Below are 19,037 nucleotides of genomic sequence, written 5' to 3'. Positions count from 1 at the left end.
TTGCAATCGGAATCCTATGGATCCAAAGAGGTGTTTGGTTGCATGATCCTAATGGGGGTGTAGGAGCAATGAATACTCTTAGAATCCAAGGCCAAAGGAAAGAAGCTCTACATAAGTCTTTGGTTGTTACACTAGGGCCAGGGAGAAGTTCATCGGGGGGAGGCACTATGCTTGGGAACTGACTAGAACTAATCCTTCTAACGCTCTAGGTGTAAGTGAACTAATGTGTTGTTCAGCGCCTCCGCAACGATCTAGAGGATATTGTTTAGCCTCCTAAAGCAGGGGGGCGCGCGGTTAAGCGGAGACCCAAGGTCTCACTATTCTACTATTTGAAATACTCTGGAATTCATCTCATCACTTGTTGCTCCGATCAACAAAATCAACCTAGAATGATGTCATCATCCAAATCGTCCCTGAGTGAGGCAAGGTATGTACGATCTAAGATCTATGTTTGAATATCTCCCTGATGAAGAGGGCTAGCATCTCTGGTCAAGATACCGAAAAAAATGAAGAGAGGAATCCTCTTGAATCTCTATAGAGGCAATGCCACTGCTCTTGGATCTCATAGCATAACGGGGACCTAAAAATAAGGTGTTGCTCTATCTCTGGCTCCTAATTCATTCATAATTATTTGAATTCCAACTACCGTAAGATATTCGAGTGAATTAATTCAAGTTAAAGGGAATACTTATCAATTCATTTGTTATACTCTACGATGATTATATCCACACATTTATCGATACCAACATTTGCTACCAAGAGCCTATACATTTCCACTTGCGAGAACAAGGGTTGCAGCAATAGTTAATAAAGGAAACAAAGAAATCTCTTGCTATCATTTCCTTGACCACCATTAAAACAAAGATACACTCGAAATTACGAGGGGATCCAGATCTGATTTCCAATTACCAGCAGTGAAGAACCACAATTTCAAATTCATGTCATTGTAACAATGCTGAAGAGAGTCGTCTGCTTCATCATCGTATCAAATAGAAGGATTACAGGTTGTGTTGTTAAAATTAATTTACAACCAACAATATGACATAATCTATTTACAACTAAACATTATGGATTTATACTTTTGTATCACAATTCATTGTTAGACCTTTGTGCAGCAATGATAGTGACATACTTCTAGATTCACCTCACATAGAAGTGTTAGGAACTTTCATCTTAAACATGAAGAAGACTTTTAGCATTTTTCTATAAGAAGAAAAGGATAACATTACAAGACACTACATCAAACCCTGATTCCTTAAAGATATCTCAAGTAATCCTTCAAGAAAATCAAAAGTCAGTGGAAAATATGGAAAAATAAGTTGACAAAATTATCAGAGACAAAAATGGAAAATTTTCTAACTTCAAGGACCACAATGGAAAATTACTTACTGAAATTAAGAAGATTAAGAAGGATAAGAAGTCATTGGAAAACAAATTACAACTTATCAAGAGGGAAGAGTCAAAATCTTCATATCCTGAGTATCTTTTTACTTAAATTAGTTTGGCGTCTTCTGGAGAAAGGAACAAATACAAATACAGTTAATATCACAACTCAAGAAGATGCCAAACGATAGATATACCAACTGTACTTACTAACAAAAGCTCAGCACGAATTGAGATTGATTGGGCTCTGATGGCGCGCACGCGTAAGGGACTAGGCTGAAGGGTACCCGGTGTCTACTGCAAAATCAACGCGGCTAGGGTTTTTTACCATTCTCACTCGGTTTACCGCCGCGGTCACAGCTCTGGGGCTTTACTGCTACAGCATCTCCATTGGATTCTCCACCAGTCGTTTTCGGTCGCAGTTCAAGAGACAGTTATGGCTGACATGGAGCTAGAGGCGGTGGACTACACAGAGGATCCTTCGCCGGACAAGGCTATTTTCGGGAACCCTAGCTTTGCAACTCGCTCACAGTTCGCGCCCTCATCATCTTCGACTGCTCCGGATCTGCCGCAGCACCTGCCCTCCGTCTCGCTGGCCGTTCATCACCCTCCTCCGACCTCTGCGGGAACATACCCTATCGATTCACCGCCATTCGAGGTCCCCCCACTCTCGCTGGGCTCTCTGCATTTCTTGGCTACATATACGCCCCCTTCGCCCTCTTTTGATCCGTTGGCCCCTCCCCTCCTATCGGTGCCCTCCCCCCCTCCGCCGGTGCCCCCTACATATCATCCCTCTTCTTCGGGAGTCCGTCCCTCCGGCTGCTTCGAAACCCCTGCAGTCAAAGTTAGGCCCGCAAAGCCCCCATCTCTGGATGGTATTACCAATCCTCTGGTCGACCATCCGTCGGCTCCCCGCACCTGCAAAAAGAAGATCAAGTGCGTAAAGGCTACGGCCAAGGACATTTCCATCAAGTTCGACGAATCGAAGCCTCTCGGAGAACTCATGGACATTGCCAACACTGTGTTGGTAGGGCATGTTAGGGGAAGGACATACTCGGTGAAGCGGCTCACTCAATGGGTAAAGGAGATCTGGGGCGGTGTTCTTTTCGATCTACCTGTGGTCCATGTCCTCCCCAGAGGATGGTTTTCCCTTCATTTCTCCAAGGAAAGTCACACAAATCTGGTCTTGGGCAGATACTGGCATATTGAAATGGCCCCGGTCCTCCTCAAGAGATGGAGCCCCCTCTTCGACCCAGAACGTGAACAGATCGAAGCCGGACCAATTTGGGTACGCTTGCCAGGTCTACCACTACCGTTTTGGGCTGAAGAAGTATTCATTAGGATCGGAAATGCCCTGGGGACTTACCTAGATTACAATCGCACATATGTTGAATCTGGGAACCGAACCCTAGCGCGGATATTGGTCCATCTTGACACCCGTGAAGGACTTGAGGAACATATCACCCTACAATGGGGAAGGTGTATCAGAGTGCAAATATTGGACTATGAAGGAGTCCCCTTCCGGTGCAGGCGATGTCACAAAGTGGGACACCTTGCGAAGGACTGCCCACTCAACAAGAAAGCAGAAGATACTCTGAGAGGTACCCCGGCTCCAACCAGGACGGCATCTCCCATTACCTCTCGCCCTACCTCTTCGGGACCGCCACCACCGTCTACCTCTCCTGTGGTCGATCCGGGACTTCGGCAACCCTCACCGCCAAGGACCAGGGCTCGCTCGGCAGCAGAAGCTGGTATGGTCTCGGGTACCTTTTCCCCTCCCTTGCATTCTTCTTTTGATGTTATGAATGAGTTTGGATCCTCCTCTCAGACTTCCATGGTTCACTGTGCATTATCATCTCCCCCCCTTATCTGCACCACTGATCCCATCATTTCCACCTCCTCCCCCGTGGCTAGCCCCTCCCTGTCTCCCTCGGATCCCTCCCCACCCCATTCATATTTTCTCCGGTCCAGGACACAAGCCAAAGAGCCCCCTATCAGACATTCGGGTCTGGGCATCGTGGTACCTGAGGGGGGTTCCATGAACACCAGAGGAAGAAAATCCCATCTCTCAAAGGCTATTAAACAAGCCGGGGCAGAGATTGTATCAGGCCGGCAATCGACCATTGACGAGGTCCTTAGAGCAGGACACACCCCGAGAGGTGTTCCCCACTGTAGAGGATTGGCTAGTTCCTCCAAGAAACTAGCCATGAAGCGGCTCATTGAATCGGATCCTATCGATATCATCATGCTCCAAGAGACCCTCTGTTCTGCAGATCAGATTACTCGAGCCATGCAAGCTTTGACCCCTGGCTGGATCTTCTCTGCCATTGATGCCGTAGGCCGATCTGGGGGTCTGGCCATTAGTATCAACCCTCGCTCCATTAAGGTGGACTCGACTTGGGGAGGATCGGGTTTTCTAGGGCTTGATATATACTCTGCTGAACTTGGTATGAACCTTCGAATTGTCAATGTTTATGCCCCCTGCACCCAGAGAGAATCGTTCTGGCAGCATCTTCTACATCTCACTATGATAAATGAAGACCGGGTTGTTATTGGAGGAGACCTTAATTTCTCTTTGGGATTCAGGGAGTCATGGGGCTCGGCAGCTCAATTTGACCCCATTACCGACTACATGACCAACCTGCTTGAGCAAACTAATTTTATGGATATACCCATGCAGAGAATTCTTCCCACATGGAGGAACAGGCGGGTTGGGGAGGCTGCACTTGCCCGCAGACTTGACAGATTCCTTATGAAGGAAACACTCCTTCAGCGTTTGCAACACTACAAACAATGGGTTGGCTCGGGGGGATTGTCAGATCACACTCCAATATACCTGGAGATTCAGGGTCCATTCAAGAAACCCAAGGCACCTTTCAAATTTAATCATACCTGGCTGAAGGATCCATCATACATCAAGATGATATCGGACTACTGGTCCTCTCACCCTATCAATGACACAGAATCTCTTGCTAAAGGGTTCTGCAGGAATCTCTCCGAAATTAAACATATATCTATTGTATGGGCAAAGGAGAAACAGGCCCGAGACACTGCTCAGCTTACCCATATTGAAGCTGAATTATGCTCTCTCACCGACGAAAGGGGGCTGGGGTTCATAACAGCAGCAGACAAATGCAGGCTGATTGAATTGGAGAATCAAAAAGCAAAGATCCTCAAAGAGAGAGAGGAATCCATTAGACTGAGAAGTAGGGCATTATGGATTCAGGCTGGTGATGAAAACTCGAAGTTCTTTCATAGTTTTGCCAAGAGCAGGAAAGTATCAAATACTATCTGGAAGCTCCCTACCCCAGATGGTGATATCGCAGATACTTTTAACAAGCTCGCTCATCTGGGCACCACTCACTTCAGGGAACTTTACAAGTGCCCCCGTGAAGTAAATCTGCCTGATATCATTAATGTGGCAAATCACTTCACGAGATTTGTGGAGGAAGAAGATGTGGAGGCTCTAAATGATCCGGTCTCGGCAGAGGAGCTGGAAGGAGTGCTGAAATGGTTCAAAAAAGACAAGAGCCCTGGCCCGGATGGATGGATCATTGAATTTTATTTAGCCTTCTATGAGGTCCTGGGACAGGATCTGCTGGGAGTGGTCGAGGAGAGCCGGACTACGGGATCCATCTATCATGCCATCAATTCTACTTTCATCGCCCTTATACCAAAATTTGACTCCCCTGAATCCTTCGATGATTACAGGCCTATCTCCTTGTGCAATTGCCTCTATAAAATTATCTCTAAGACCATTGCAAATCGACTTAGACCTATCCTCTCCAGATCCATTGCCCCGCAACAATTCGCTTTCCTTGAATCTAGGCAGATTCATGAGGCCATAGGTCTAGCCCAAGAAGCTATACACTCCATATGGTCCAGGCATCTTAAAGCCATCCTCCTCAAAATTGACCTCTCAAAAGCCTTCGACCGGGTCAGCTGGCTCTATATTAAAATGATCCTAATCCACCTGGGTTTTCCTCATGCCTACATCTCATGGATCATGGCATGTATATCCTCCCCTACCTTCAGCATCCTCATTAATGGCTCGGCCTCCCCCTTTTTTCATTCCGAAAGAGGGCTGAGACAGGGCTGCCCCCTATCTCCCCTGCTCTTCCTTCTGGTCATGGAAGGACTTAGCCGCCTCATGGACTCTGCAAAGAGAGCTGGAGATGTTCGAGGCCTCCGCATATCCGACCTATGCGCTCTCACTCATCTGCTCTTCGTGGACGATGTTCTCATCCTTCTTGATGGCAGTGTTCGAGACTCTCGGACTTTCTCAAAGATCCTACAACTTTTCTCTGCTGCTACAGGTATGCTACCAAATCAGTTGAAATCAACCATCACTTGCACTCGCACTTCGGTACAGGAATCCAGGCTAGCCCATCAGGTATTCCCCTACAATGCTCTCCCTCTGGATAGAGGTCTCAAATATCTGGGGTTCAAACTGAAGCCTACTTGTCAAAGAATAGCTGATTGGGTCTGGTTGGTTGCCAAATTGGAAAAAAGACTCTCAGGCTGGAGCTTCAGATTCCTCTCTAGGGCTGGCAGATTGGTGCTCATTAAATCTGTTTTAGAGGCTACCCCGGTATTCTGGATGGCACTTGCGTGGATACCGAGGAATATCCTTGGTCGACTTCAACAGCTGTGCAACCGATACCTTTGGAATGGGAATCAAGATAAAAGAATATTTGCTTGGATTAGCTAGAAGAAAATATCTTTGCCCAAAAAATGGGGTGGATGGGGTCTCAAAGACCTTCCTGACTTCGCTATGGCTCTTGCCGCTAAGATGGGATGGACCCTATTAACCAGTCAAAACCTATGGGCACATGTATCCTATCACAAATACATCTGGCCCCAGAATATCATGGATTGGGCTAGATTACCATCTTGGTCATCGAAGGGATGCTCATCAATCTGGAAGGCCCTGATTCATTCCCTTCCCCTCATCCGAGATAATCTTGTATGGAGAATTAATGATGGTTCGTCGGGCAGGATTGGCCTGGATCCGTGGATCAACAGTGGGGGCAGACACATACTCAATCGTGACCTCATTACTCACCTACATAATCGAGACATTCGGAATTTTGCCCATATCGCCGATCATCTGCGCACAGACATATTTTCCCAAGCTTGGAAATCGGCCCAGCAACTCGATCTCCCCCCGCAATGGCATCAGGAATGGAGTGACTATATTATTGCATTAACTGAATCCCATATCCGCATCAAACAAGGACCTGACGAACTCATTTGGTGTAAGGCGGATCATGGTATATACGCACCTAAGTTTGGATACAGAGCACTCATCACTCACAGAATACCTGATCCAATACCTTCGTGGTGGCATGTCATTTGGAAGTTAAAGGCTCCACCTCGCTCCAGATTATTTTTCTGGTGTGCCCTCAAAGGCATCGTCCCCACGGGCGAACATCTTACTCGCAGATCCATCTACGGTCCCTCCTGGTGTTCATTTTGCAAGGCGGCATCTGAGACCTCGGATCACATCTTTCTCCATTGCCCGGCTGTACACACACTATGGAACAACATATGCACACAATTGGGCATAGCGGGGAATTGGAAGGGGGATGATCTCTCGGGTGCATGGACTGCATGGACGCACAGCCACCCGGGCTCCAAACTCTTAAACCTTCCCCTCGTGGCAACATGGTATACTTGGCTAGCGCGGAATCGTGTCATATTCGAGGACCAAGCTGTATGTTGGCCCCGGACAGAAGCTACCATCATCGCCGTGTATCAAGAATTACCCGACCCTCCCCCCCCCCCCGAACCAGGTCGATACAGGCACTGCCCACTATTGACAAATCGACCCCGTGGGCCTTTTTCGACGGGGCAGCAAATCAAACGGGTTGTGGAGGTGGATTCATACTGCATATAAATGAACACCACAGATACCTCGTAAAAATGGGATTCGGCAGAGGATCTAATAATTTTGCTGAGCTCTCTGCCATTCGAAATCTATTGCATTTCGCTTTAACACATCAGCATTCAAATCTTAACATATTTGGGATTCAATGATGGTTGTAAACTGGATCAATAATGTCTCTACATGTCAAACACACACTCTCAGCAATATATTATATGATGCTCTGACACTCAAAGCAACATTTAATCATTTCTCTTGTTTACACATTTACAGAGAACATAACAGCGAGGCTGACAAATTATCCAAAGAGGCCTCGATACTACCCAGAGGCGAATGGCTAATTGTGGAGCAGAAAGGGACTGAAGAACGCAGGTTTTATCATAGGCCATACATAGACCAGAGAGAACAGCGGGACAACAGTCCCGATAGCTGACAGTAATGAAAGTATTTTTTGTCATGATGGAAACTGTACATAACTATGGTTATATTTTGTGTGCAAATGGATCCTATGCGATCTCGAACAGGCTAAAACAACCAGACATATGCATGTATCTAGCTCTTTTTTGTAATATGCTCTGATATAACACCCTGCGAGGTGAATTTTGTATGAACATCACAGCAATGCCAAAGGTATCTACTATATGTAATTTTCTAAACTTAATGAAAATTACTGATTTTTCCAGTGGAAAAAAAAAACAAAAGCTCAGCACTTAATAATGCAACATCAGTGCATGAAGCAAATAAAAGTCCAAAAGCAAATCCAAAAAAAATATTACGAAGACACTTTATTGACATCCTAATCACAAGCACAGGTACGTTAACCAGTCAATGTATCAACAATTAACCTACTTTCCAAAGAATATTGATACCAGTATTGTCAAATTTCATGATAATAATTCATCTTGGAAAGCCTATAAATGCAACATTCCACAAAGGCTCGAATTAGGATGGTCAGATCATGTTACAGTTCTACAATTCTGCTCAGCACTTACAAGTTCGTACTGTCTCGTATCATCAACCATGACAACATCAAAAAAACAAAGAATCAGGTGAAGATATTACAAGTAAAATATGTAAAGCATTTTCATCAATGTGCTTTCAGGACAAAGCATTTCTATGGGAAGACAATGTTATCAGCATAAATATATATCGCATAATGTAAATAATAAATTATAATTAATGAAGGAACATAAGAAAGGTCATGTCCCAACTAAAACACAACTCCTAATGGAAGGGCGAGGGGAATGAACATGGTACTGGCTCGCTGTCTGAGTCCTCTAGAACATCTTACAATGGGTGAAAAAACTCATGACCTATTAGGGAGTACAAAGAAAATTATTTCAGTTTTCTCCATAAAGGAGATGACAGTAGACATTCTAAGCAGATCTCTGCATTTTGTGGGCCAGCCAAACACGGACAAGGAAATGATGGTAGGTCTAAATATTAGGATGAAGCAGTTGAAACTTGAAGTTCAAAGTCTCAATTTGACAATTAGGAAGCTCATTGCAATGCAGATGTCGAACCATGCAGATGGAGGTCATTGCAATGACCATATCAATCTTAATTACAGTGAGGCTGCCTAGAGGAGCAGAACATCTTCAAACTTCAAAAACTTCCATTAAAACTTTGGATGTTGAACAGGTCCAGGAACAGTACATCACAACTACGAATGTTTCCAATCAACTTTTTCAACCGCATTGCTTCATTTCCCTTCGGTATGATTTTTCTCGTGAATATCAGAAACAACACAAGTAGATAAAACTTCCAACTCTCTAACCTGATCTCATGATAACAAAATAAAATTTGTCCAGAAAAGCAGATGGCAAATATTGCATAGCCCTTAGGTTTACCAGAACTTGCTAGAGACTGGCATGTAGAAGTATAATAAAACTAAAATACTATGTATTACCAAACCACTTGTCCTTTAGCTGGGGAAGTCAATACCTTAAGTGTCACAGAACCCAGGAAGCCAGCTTTGACTCTAATGGGCAACTTCAAAGCATTCAGTGCTTCAGCCTTTAAACGCAAGTCTCTTAAAACCACGTCACCTGCAACAGTGTTAAGCAGAACTCTAAGAAAAAGTCAATCCCACAGCCTGCATTCCAAGCCAACAAAAGTAACATTGGTATGCTCCAATACAACCTGCTATGAATACCAATAAGTCAAGACTAAAGCATTCCATGCATGCATAGATACTAATTTACAAAAAAAACTAGCCAAACAGCTATCATTTTAACTGTTATATAACTTTATGTGTACCAATAATAGAAGAAATTTGTGAAGTTTATAAAGGACATTTTATTTCAGTGTGCAAAAAAATTAATCAAATAAATTATAAAGCGACATGAAAATAGACTCCCAATGAATTTTATTAGGTAATGATGCGATGAAACCCATGTGCTCAAAACTGGAAATATGAACATTAAGAGCTGCCTTACAGACATTCTCAGAAGTGTCTTGGAAGACACCAAATGGAACTCATAGATTGAAAAACAACAAGCTGTCTCTCCTCGGATATCAAAGGTTAGGTTATTAATCAACAAGTTCAAAAATGAAAATCATCCATTTCAATACCTTTCCAGACACTGATCTTTAGAGCCTCGGTGGAGAGACCATGCACATATTCTCCCAGATATCTACGAAGCAAATGCAAAACCTGCAACCAAAGTTGTCATAAATAAGCTCAAGTATCATAACATTGCCAAGCTGAGCTTTTGAAAAAGATTGATCATATTGTCTTAACAGTAAACTCTACAAGTATGACATATCTACACATCATATAAAACAAAACTATGTGATATATACTAAGGCATGACAACAAGCTTTCCTTTGTGAGATGTTTATTTATTTGAAGTTTTTCAATTTCAAGTGATGTATCAGATCAAGAAGACAGCTAATGCACTCTATGTTATTTTTTGCTGTTAGAAACAACCAACTACCTTGATTAATACAATTACTTTTTTTCTTCAAATCGTGCCTAACAAGATAAGGGCACTGATATGGTTCACATTTTGCACAGTCACTGACTTTCTCCAACCAATCACCGTGATTAATACAATTACTTTCTTGAAGTCATGCCTAAAACAAGATAAGGTCTTTAATATGGTTCACACTTTTGACAGTTCACTTTGAGAGAACACTAGAAAGCTCTGGAACTCTTTTCGCAAGAGGCTGGAACGCAACACCAGCAAGACCAAAGTCGTGATTTTTTCTTTGAAAAGAAAAAAGCAGCAGGTTACCTTTTTCTTTGAGGGTAGCCCCTTGGAGGTTGTAGATGAGTACAACTACCAAGGAATTGATTTCCACTATTGGCTCAGCTAGGAGACATGCAGATCAAAGAGAATCCAAGAAGGGTGGAAAGCTTCATACCTTCTCCAGAATAGGTGCAGACAAGCAGAACTGTGGGATTGGAAGACTAAGAAAACCCCCATTGGATTATTAGTGGTGCCAGTTATCCTCTATGGTAGTGAGATATGGAGGAGCAGCATGTCAAACCACAAATGGCAATAAATAGAAAGAATTCAAAAACATCTAATCACTAGTGGTCTCAAAGTCAAATCAATGGTCCATTATGATATCTTTTTAGCTGAGGCTGGTATGTTTTCAATTGAGGCTACAGTGATTATTCATTTCTTAAGTTACCTAAAAAATGTTGAAAATATGGATAAGCACCACTGGCCCAAAATGGTTGTTGAAGAAGAGCTAAATCGTCGGAAAAAGACATGGATGAAACAAAATAGAAAGTGGTTGGGCAAATGGGACATAAATATGCATGACTGTCCTCACACTAAGGAGGAGATAAAAAAGTGGGTGTTAGAAAAATTCAAGACTGCCATGTGGACAAAACAGGTAGGCAGGAAAAAAGCATATTATGTCAAAGAATTTAACCCCACATGGAAGCATGATGATAGAGTATTTGAGATCTTCAACCAAGGGAAAGGCTAAAATTTTAATTGCGCAACTGAGGACTAGCTCCCATCATCTGAGATGTGAAACTGGTAGATGGATGGTCCCCAAAGAAGATTGGGAAGAAAGAACTAGCATTTTTTGCAGCAGAGGGGAAAAGCATCTGAATATGGATTAAGTCGTTATTTGTTGGTCCCTTAGACTGCAAGGTCTTGTGGACGGCATTAAATGCATCCATTCATTCATTCATTCCTTTTTTGTGGAGAAATACTTATAGAATCTCTTTGTCCAAGCTGCCACACTATGAGAAGTGTAACATGCTATCAAAGTCAAACATAATAATCAATTCAAAATAATTTCCCATTTAAATTTCATCTAGCATGACAATCAATGGGCCAAGACTAGGTCATCCATCGTAATGTTTTAATCTCATCCTTGTACCCCTATGGCCATAGCAAAGAGTTTATTAAAATAACAAAATTTAACCCCAATTCAAAGATATTCAACATCTACCAAATGTGGAAAATGGAGGCCACAACTAAACTCAATTCGTGCAACTTTTCCTTTTGTGTCGTGAAAATCCTTGCACACAATGCACTACAGCACTTCATGACTCTCCCACTAGTTTGTCCCAAGAAAACATAGAAATCTACATATATGGCTTTTACTGCAAATTCAGAAATTTCACCTCACTAAGGGTTTCCTAGATCTAATCCCTAAGGGCTTTCAGCGTTAGGGCTGCTCTGAAATATTTAATTACAGCAGCAAAAATTTCAATTCACTTCAGTCCAAATGGATATTGCAAACCCTTTACTAAATCTACAAAAATAAAAAAATATAATGCAAGCACAAAGTTGTATACATGCTTAGAAATATGGATATGGTATATTGGAGTCAATCTTCACTCCACAATAGCTCCACTAATGGCAATAAAACCACCAGATTTCTTTTTGTTTGCTCAATAGAAAATGGTAACAAAATTTTGAAACCACCAGATATGCTCAATCCCCTCTCTTTTACACTAAGTTGCAAGATACAGGAAAATGGGTACGAGTTTTTGAAACAGTACCGGTACGAAACATGACCCCCACTTGACCTCTTTGCCTCCTTTTCTCCAAGATCGAACTTGTAGATGGATGCCCTAGATCAGTAGCAAAAACCCTGGTCCTCTTTAGCACGTGTGAGAGAAAGATAGCCCAAACATAAAACTCCTTCGTCCTTCTTCTCCTTTGTTGCCTCCTCCTTCACTAGAATGAGTGGTGAGTGTGTGTGCTTCAAGGAGGACGAGTCCTCTTCTATATATATGCTTCTTCAAGGGTCGGTGTGGCTCTTCCTTTAGGCCGACTTGGTCTTGGAGGGTATTTCGACACTTCTAAAAACAAAAATAATTTTCTTTACAAATTACAATGTGCCCAATGGGATCTTCAACTTATGACAATGACTCTTTTGACTTCTTAACCTGAGACAAACCCTAGAAGCACGCAATGGGTGCTTGACCTATAAAATAAAAGACCTTGAGCATGAAACCCGTGCTCCAAAAATAATTATAATAATTTTCTTTCATTTCATAATTTACAAGAATCAAAAATACATTTCATACTTATGAAGACCGAACCTAGTTACACATTTTTCAACACTCCCTCTTAACTAGGGAGGTATTCATAAGAGGTACATGGACATTCTCAATTTAAAGAGATCTCATAAGAAAAGTCAGATTGGTAACCCATCTGTCTAGCATCATATCAACCAACATTGTCACATAGCAAGGCCTTCACTAACAGCTCTATCTCTCCACAAGACCAAAGCACAATGCTGGCGAGACCAATGATTTATAGACACAATCATCATTGTCTCTCAAGGTACATACTCCACTCGAGTGTTCACCGAGTATGACCTTCTTTGGACTATTCTTGTCTTGGATAGCTAGTCCTCAAAGAATATCAAGTGGAACTTGGAGATAACAAAAGCTATCCCATGAGAGACATTGGATCAACCTCTATAGAGCTAGAGAATGGAAGCATCAAACAGCGACCAAAAACAAAAAGAACAATGACACAGTATATATGTTGCAAGCCAGGGCAAAACCTCTCCTCTTTAGGGAAAAACCCTTAAATCTCCTCTTCCTTATAGATTCTTCAATTGACGAATTCCATGACCTTAGGACGGAGACCAATACCCTCCAAGACCACAACCAACCTCTTTGAATGACGTGCCAACTTCGATCTAGTCAAACCCAGTCAAATATCTTGTAGTAGCACATTTTCAACCTCTTGCTGCAAGATTTTCGGCCTCCTAATGCAGATTTGAAATTTCAGCCTCCCAGAAACGGTTGTTGCCACGCGTGGGAACTTCGATCTTCTTCTAGATCCCTCCTCTAACCTTCATTTGTCTTTCCCTGACTTCTAGAGCTTGAGATTGACCCTTGGTGACCTTCGCTTGACCTCTTTGCCTCCTTTTCTCCAAGATCAAACTTGTAGATGGATGCCCTAGGTCAGTTGCAAAAACCCTAGTCCTCTTTAGCATGTGAGAGAAAGATAACCCAAAAATAAAACTCCTTCATCCTTCTTCTCCTTTGCTGCCTCTTCCTTCGCTAAAATGAGTGGTGAGTGTGTGTGCTTCAAGGAGGACGAGTCCTCTTTTATATATATGCTTCTTCAAGGGTGGACTCTTCCTTTAGGTTGACTTGGTCTTGAAGGGTATTGCGACACTTTTAAAAGCAAAAATAATTTCCTTTACAAGTTACAATCTAAGTCACGGGGACACAAGACACGAAGGACATGGGGATTCGAGTGTCGAACACGGACACGTTGACCCCCCGGGACAAGTCACCTGGCATGGGGACACAGGACACAAGGACACGAGATTCGAGTGTCAGACATGGACACGTTGACCCAACGGAACAGGACAAGTTATGTATTATTTTATATATATATATATATATGTATGTATGTATATGTATGTATATTAAAAATTAGATATTTCTTACACAAATTCTCATTCATGATACAAATTCATTGATTCTGTCAGGCCAGGCAGTAACTCCACAAAGCAAAAACTGATTCGTATATTATTCCATCAGGTAGGTCTTTGTTATATACAACAGGGAGAGACTGTTCAGTTCATCTCCCGATGACTGTTCACATTTCTAATTTAATTATTTACATAAATTCACCCAATCATGAGGATTAGGTGTCAACATTCCCCCCCTTAATCTGAAGGGATGTTGGTGAGTCCAAGCATCGTTCTGAATCGTTCAAGCTTTTCTCTTCCAAGCACTTTGGTGAAGATGTCTGCAATTTGCTCATTTGTGGAACAATGACGGAGATGGATTGTTTTGGCCTCAACATGATGTCGAATCAGATGATATTTAGTATTGATGTGCTTCGTTCGATCATGGAACTTTGGGTTCTTGGCCAACTTTATTGCAGAGGTATTGTCAATCATGAGTGGAGTTGATTGTACTTGTTTTACCTGCAAATCTTCAAGAATTTCCTTGAGCCACACAATTTCTTTTGTTGCTTCAGCTGCTGCCACATATTCTGCTTCTGTTGTGGAATCTGCTGGAACTGATTCTTGGCGTGATCTCCAAGAGACAGCTCCTGATCCAAGACTCATAGCATATCCTGAAGTAGATACCCCGGTTTCTTTGTCTCCATCGAAGTCTGAATCAGAGTATCCAATCAAGCTGAAGTCGTCCACCTGTGTATACTTGATTCCAAAGTCTTGAGTTCCCTTCAAGTACCTTAGAACTCTTTTTGCAGCAGACCAATGTCCCTCACAAGGCTTTTGCATAAACCTAAAGAGGATTCCAACAGCAAACGAAATGTCTGGTCTGGTAGTAGTTAGGTAGTTGAGACTTCCTACAAGCTATCTATACTTCGTTGCATCCTCAAATTCTTTTCCTTCAATAGATGTGAGCTTTAAGTTTTGTTCCATTGGAGTAGTAAGGGGATTGCACTCTGTCATGCCAAACCTGTTCAACAGATCTCCAATGTATTTCTTTTGAGAAAGAAATATGGACTTTGGATGTTGGGTTACTTCAATGACAAGATGGTAATGAACATAGCCCAAATCAGTCATTTCAAAACTTTTCCCCAATTCCTTCTTTATGGATGCAATGTAGCTTTCATTGTTCCCTGTCATCACAAGATCATCTACATATACCACAAGATATACAACTGTTTTGCCAACTTTCTTGACAAATAAAGTTGCATCATCAAGATCAAAATGTTTGAAATTGGGTTTCAGAAGATGCTCAGTTAGTTTTTCATACCAGGCTAGCGGTGCTTGTTTGAGGCCATACAAGGACTTCACAAGTTTGCATACTTTATGTTCATGTCCTTTCACAGCAAATCCTTCAGGCTGGGACATAAAAACATTCTCTTTTAGATCTCCATTCAAGAAAGCAGTTTTTACATCCATTTGATGGACTTTCCAACAGTTTTGAGCTGCTAGTGCAAAGAGTGTCCGGACGGTAGCCCATTTTGTTGTGGGGGCAAAAGTCTCCTCATAATCGACCCCTTCCTTCTGTGCAAAACCTTTTGCCACAAGCCTAGCTTTGTGCTTGTCAAGTGAGCCATCAGCTTTATACTTGTTCTTGTAGACCCACTTGCAGCCAATTTGTTTGGTTCCTAATGGAGGATCAGCCAGCGTCCAAGTGTCATTCTTTATGAGGGCATCATACTCCTTTTGCATCGCTTCCTTCCATTCATCATGAGAAGCAGCTTCTTTGAAGGAGGTTGGTTCAAAATATGTAGACAAGTTTAATTCACAATCATAAGAAACATCCATATCAACAGGTGAATTAGAGTCATCTACATCACCTCCATTTCGCTGGTTTGAATTTCTAGTTCCTGTCTTTCCAACTTCATCAGGATGAACACTTTCAAGTGTCTTTGTCACCCACTTTGAGGGACCTTTTTTAGATGGGCCAGGCTACTCCGTTGATTGAGTTGGGACTGAATCAAGATTGAGTCACCCAATTCTATCAATTACATCACTTAAAGCAGCATCCGTTGTTGGAGTTTCATGTGGGGGAGAGTGTTCTTCAGAAGAAGATTCCACATGTTGATCTAGTATAGGAATCCCCCCTTCAAGATGTGGAATCTGATTATCAAATTCTTGAAATGATTTTGCTTTTGCGAATCTATCCAAGCGATCAAGTTCCCGCTCAACAACATTGTCAGTTTTGGATGATTCAAGAAAAATTACATCTCTAGATACAAAAAACTTCTTATTTATTTCATCATAGAGATGGTATGCTTTGGATGTGTTTGAATACCCCAGGAAGATACACTTACGACTTCTAGCACCAAGTTTGTTTCTATGTACCTTTGGTATCAAGGCATAACAGGGGGAACCAAAGACCCCGAGATGCTTTACAGAAGGAACATGTTCATACCACATTTCATATGGAGTCTTGTTTCTTATAGCATTAGATGGACATCTATTCTTTATATATGCAGCACATAGAACAGCATCAGCCCAAAACATTATCTTTACATTTTTGAAGAAGAGCATGGATCGTACCATATTTAAGACTGTCTTATTCATTCTTTCAGCTACACCGTTCTGTTGGGGATTATAAGGCACAGTTGTTTGATGTTTGATCCCATGTTGACGAAGATAGTTTTCAAATTCATTTGATGTGTATTCTTTTCCATTATCAGTGCGAATAGACCCAATATGAGATTGTGCATCATTTTCAATCCATTTATGAAAATTCTTGAATGTTTGAAAAGCATCAAATTTGTTCTTCAATAGATAAACCCAACACATTCTGGTGTAGCCATCAATAAATGTCATGATATATTTATTTCCATTTGCAGAAGGAACAGGGATTGGACCACATAAATGTGAATGAATGAGTACAAGTTTTCTACCATGGGACAAAATTGAGCTGAAAAGGAGTTGGCTCTGATACCATGTCAGGCTAGGCAGTAACTCCACAAAGCAAAAACTGATTCGTATATTATTCCATCAGGTAGATCTTTGTTATATACAACAGGGAGAGACTGTTCAGTTCATCTCCCGATGACTGTTCACATTTCTAATTTAATTATTTACATAAATTCACCCAATCATGAAGATTAGGTGTCAACAGATTCAAACAAAGATCTTAATCTAGATGTAAGTTTTACAAAGTAACATTATGCATACAAATACAATTGTGACATAAATGATAAATCATAATACATATTCAATTCATCAATGATCCAATAGGAGAAAGACAAGATATTGTAGTTTTCTCATTAAGTCATCAAAATCAAAATGTGTTACATAGGTAGTATAATGCCAATGGCAAATAGAAATAGCAAATACAAAACAACTACAAGTATACAAGCCTCAAGGCAATAGGTAGCTCATGAGTCATCAATCCTCATCATCAAAATCAGCATCACTGTACTCATCATCATGGTCACCACTGCTCTCCTCTGTTGCATCCTCCTCCTCTGTATCCAAAGTCATCTCTGCATCTGTTGGTGTGGAGGATGACCCCTCTACAGTATCACCATCATCAAATGTGACAGGCTCTAGCACTGGCTCATTGAGATCCAAGTTGGCTAATGCCAACTCAACACTGTTTTCCAAACCCAGGACAACCCATATCACTAAGAAAGGCATCCCACATCTTTGTCTTTCCCTTCAACCACTCATCCCTCTGCCTGTAAATAAGATTAAGGTTGGTGTGCACATACACCATTGTCTCTAGCCAGTCCCCTTCACCTTAGGAGATTCGTGGCGCTTATGAATCAGTGTTGGAGAGGTTACTATTTGACATGTAAGAAGGGAGTAGGTCACTATTGGACTGTCAGAAGGGAGGTGGATTGGCTCATGAGATCAGCGGGTTGTGGCTTACCTTCAGATTACTTATTGAAAGGGAGGGCCCGCTAACTACCGGGAAGAGCTGAGAGAAGAGTATCTCCCTTTAAGTCAACAGTAAACCTTTGAAGTCAAAGAGATAATACCCTTTCCCCCTCTAGCTCTAGGGCAGTATCCATGGGATGTCTCTGGGGCAGTATAAGCAGTATCCATGTTTCCCCTCTAGTCTAGGGCAGTACAGTATCACCATCATCAAATGTGACAGGCTCTAGCACTGGCTCATTGAGATCCAAGTTGGCTAATGCCAACTCAACACTGTTTTCCAAACCCAGGACAACCCATATCATTAAGAAAGGCATCCCACATCTTTGTCTTTCCCTTCAACCACTCATCCCTCTGCCTGTAAATAAGATTAAGGTTGGTGTGCACATACACCATTGTCTCTGCCCTGGACTACTCAAGCCTGCTCTTCTTAACACTATACAAATTCCCATATGTGTTCCAATTCCTCTCGCAAAGAGAGGATGAAGTCACCTAAGAGAGGAGCCTCATGGCGAGCCTTATGGCTAACTGTTGTAGAGGAGGGCTTGTTTCCCCATGAGTTGCCCACCAAGAATAGGGCTTCTCAGCACCCATGTCTCTAATCATTCCATATCCTGCAAATCGACTAGTGCCAATGGAAAACTCTGCAAAGGCATCCTCCACCTCAATAAGGGATGCTCTATTTTGAAAAAGCCGCCTAAATGCATCTTTCCTCCCTTGTGAAATTTCACCATCCATGTGAGGAGGGAATTTGCAGAAAGTTCCACCATTCATCCACTCAAGGTTGTAGTATTTTGGGTTCAATGAGTGAGCCAAACAATGTAAATGTGTGCAATTTTTGTCCCATCTGCTGACAAGAATATCCTGTATGGTGGTGAAGAACGCCTTTGATGATGTCTCATACTCGGAAATCACTCTGTAAAATAATTCTCCTCATAGACCCAATCATGGAATCCCATCCCTCATAAACCTCTCCTAGGAAGTGTTGGTCTGTATC

The 19,037-nt window shown here is 42.1% G+C and overlaps 1 protein-coding gene across 1 annotated transcript in view; it reads right to left on the bottom strand.

Annotated features, from left to right (window-relative positions):
- Positions 1 to 19,037, bottom strand: part of LOC149172506 (uncharacterized) — a 287,733-nt gene that overhangs the window by 247,457 nt on the left and 21,239 nt on the right. Inside the window, exons 2-3 of the mRNA XM_089426345.1 lie at positions 9,845 to 9,926; positions 9,215 to 9,318 (exon numbers count right to left, since the gene is read on the bottom strand). Of these exons, the coding sequence (XP_089282471.1) occupies positions 9,215 to 9,318; positions 9,845 to 9,926 (186 nt within the window). The remainder of the gene's footprint in view (positions 1 to 9,214; positions 9,319 to 9,844; positions 9,927 to 19,037) is intronic.

Source organism: Pinus tabuliformis, chromosome 4_2 (genome assembly GCF_031772625.1).
Source record: "Pinus tabuliformis cultivar Carrire ecotype Pingquan chromosome 4_2, CPIR1, whole genome shotgun sequence".
Taxonomy (NCBI): Eukaryota; Viridiplantae; Streptophyta; class Pinopsida; order Pinales; family Pinaceae; genus Pinus; species Pinus tabuliformis.
This window is presented reverse-complemented; position numbering and strand designations above follow the sequence as displayed.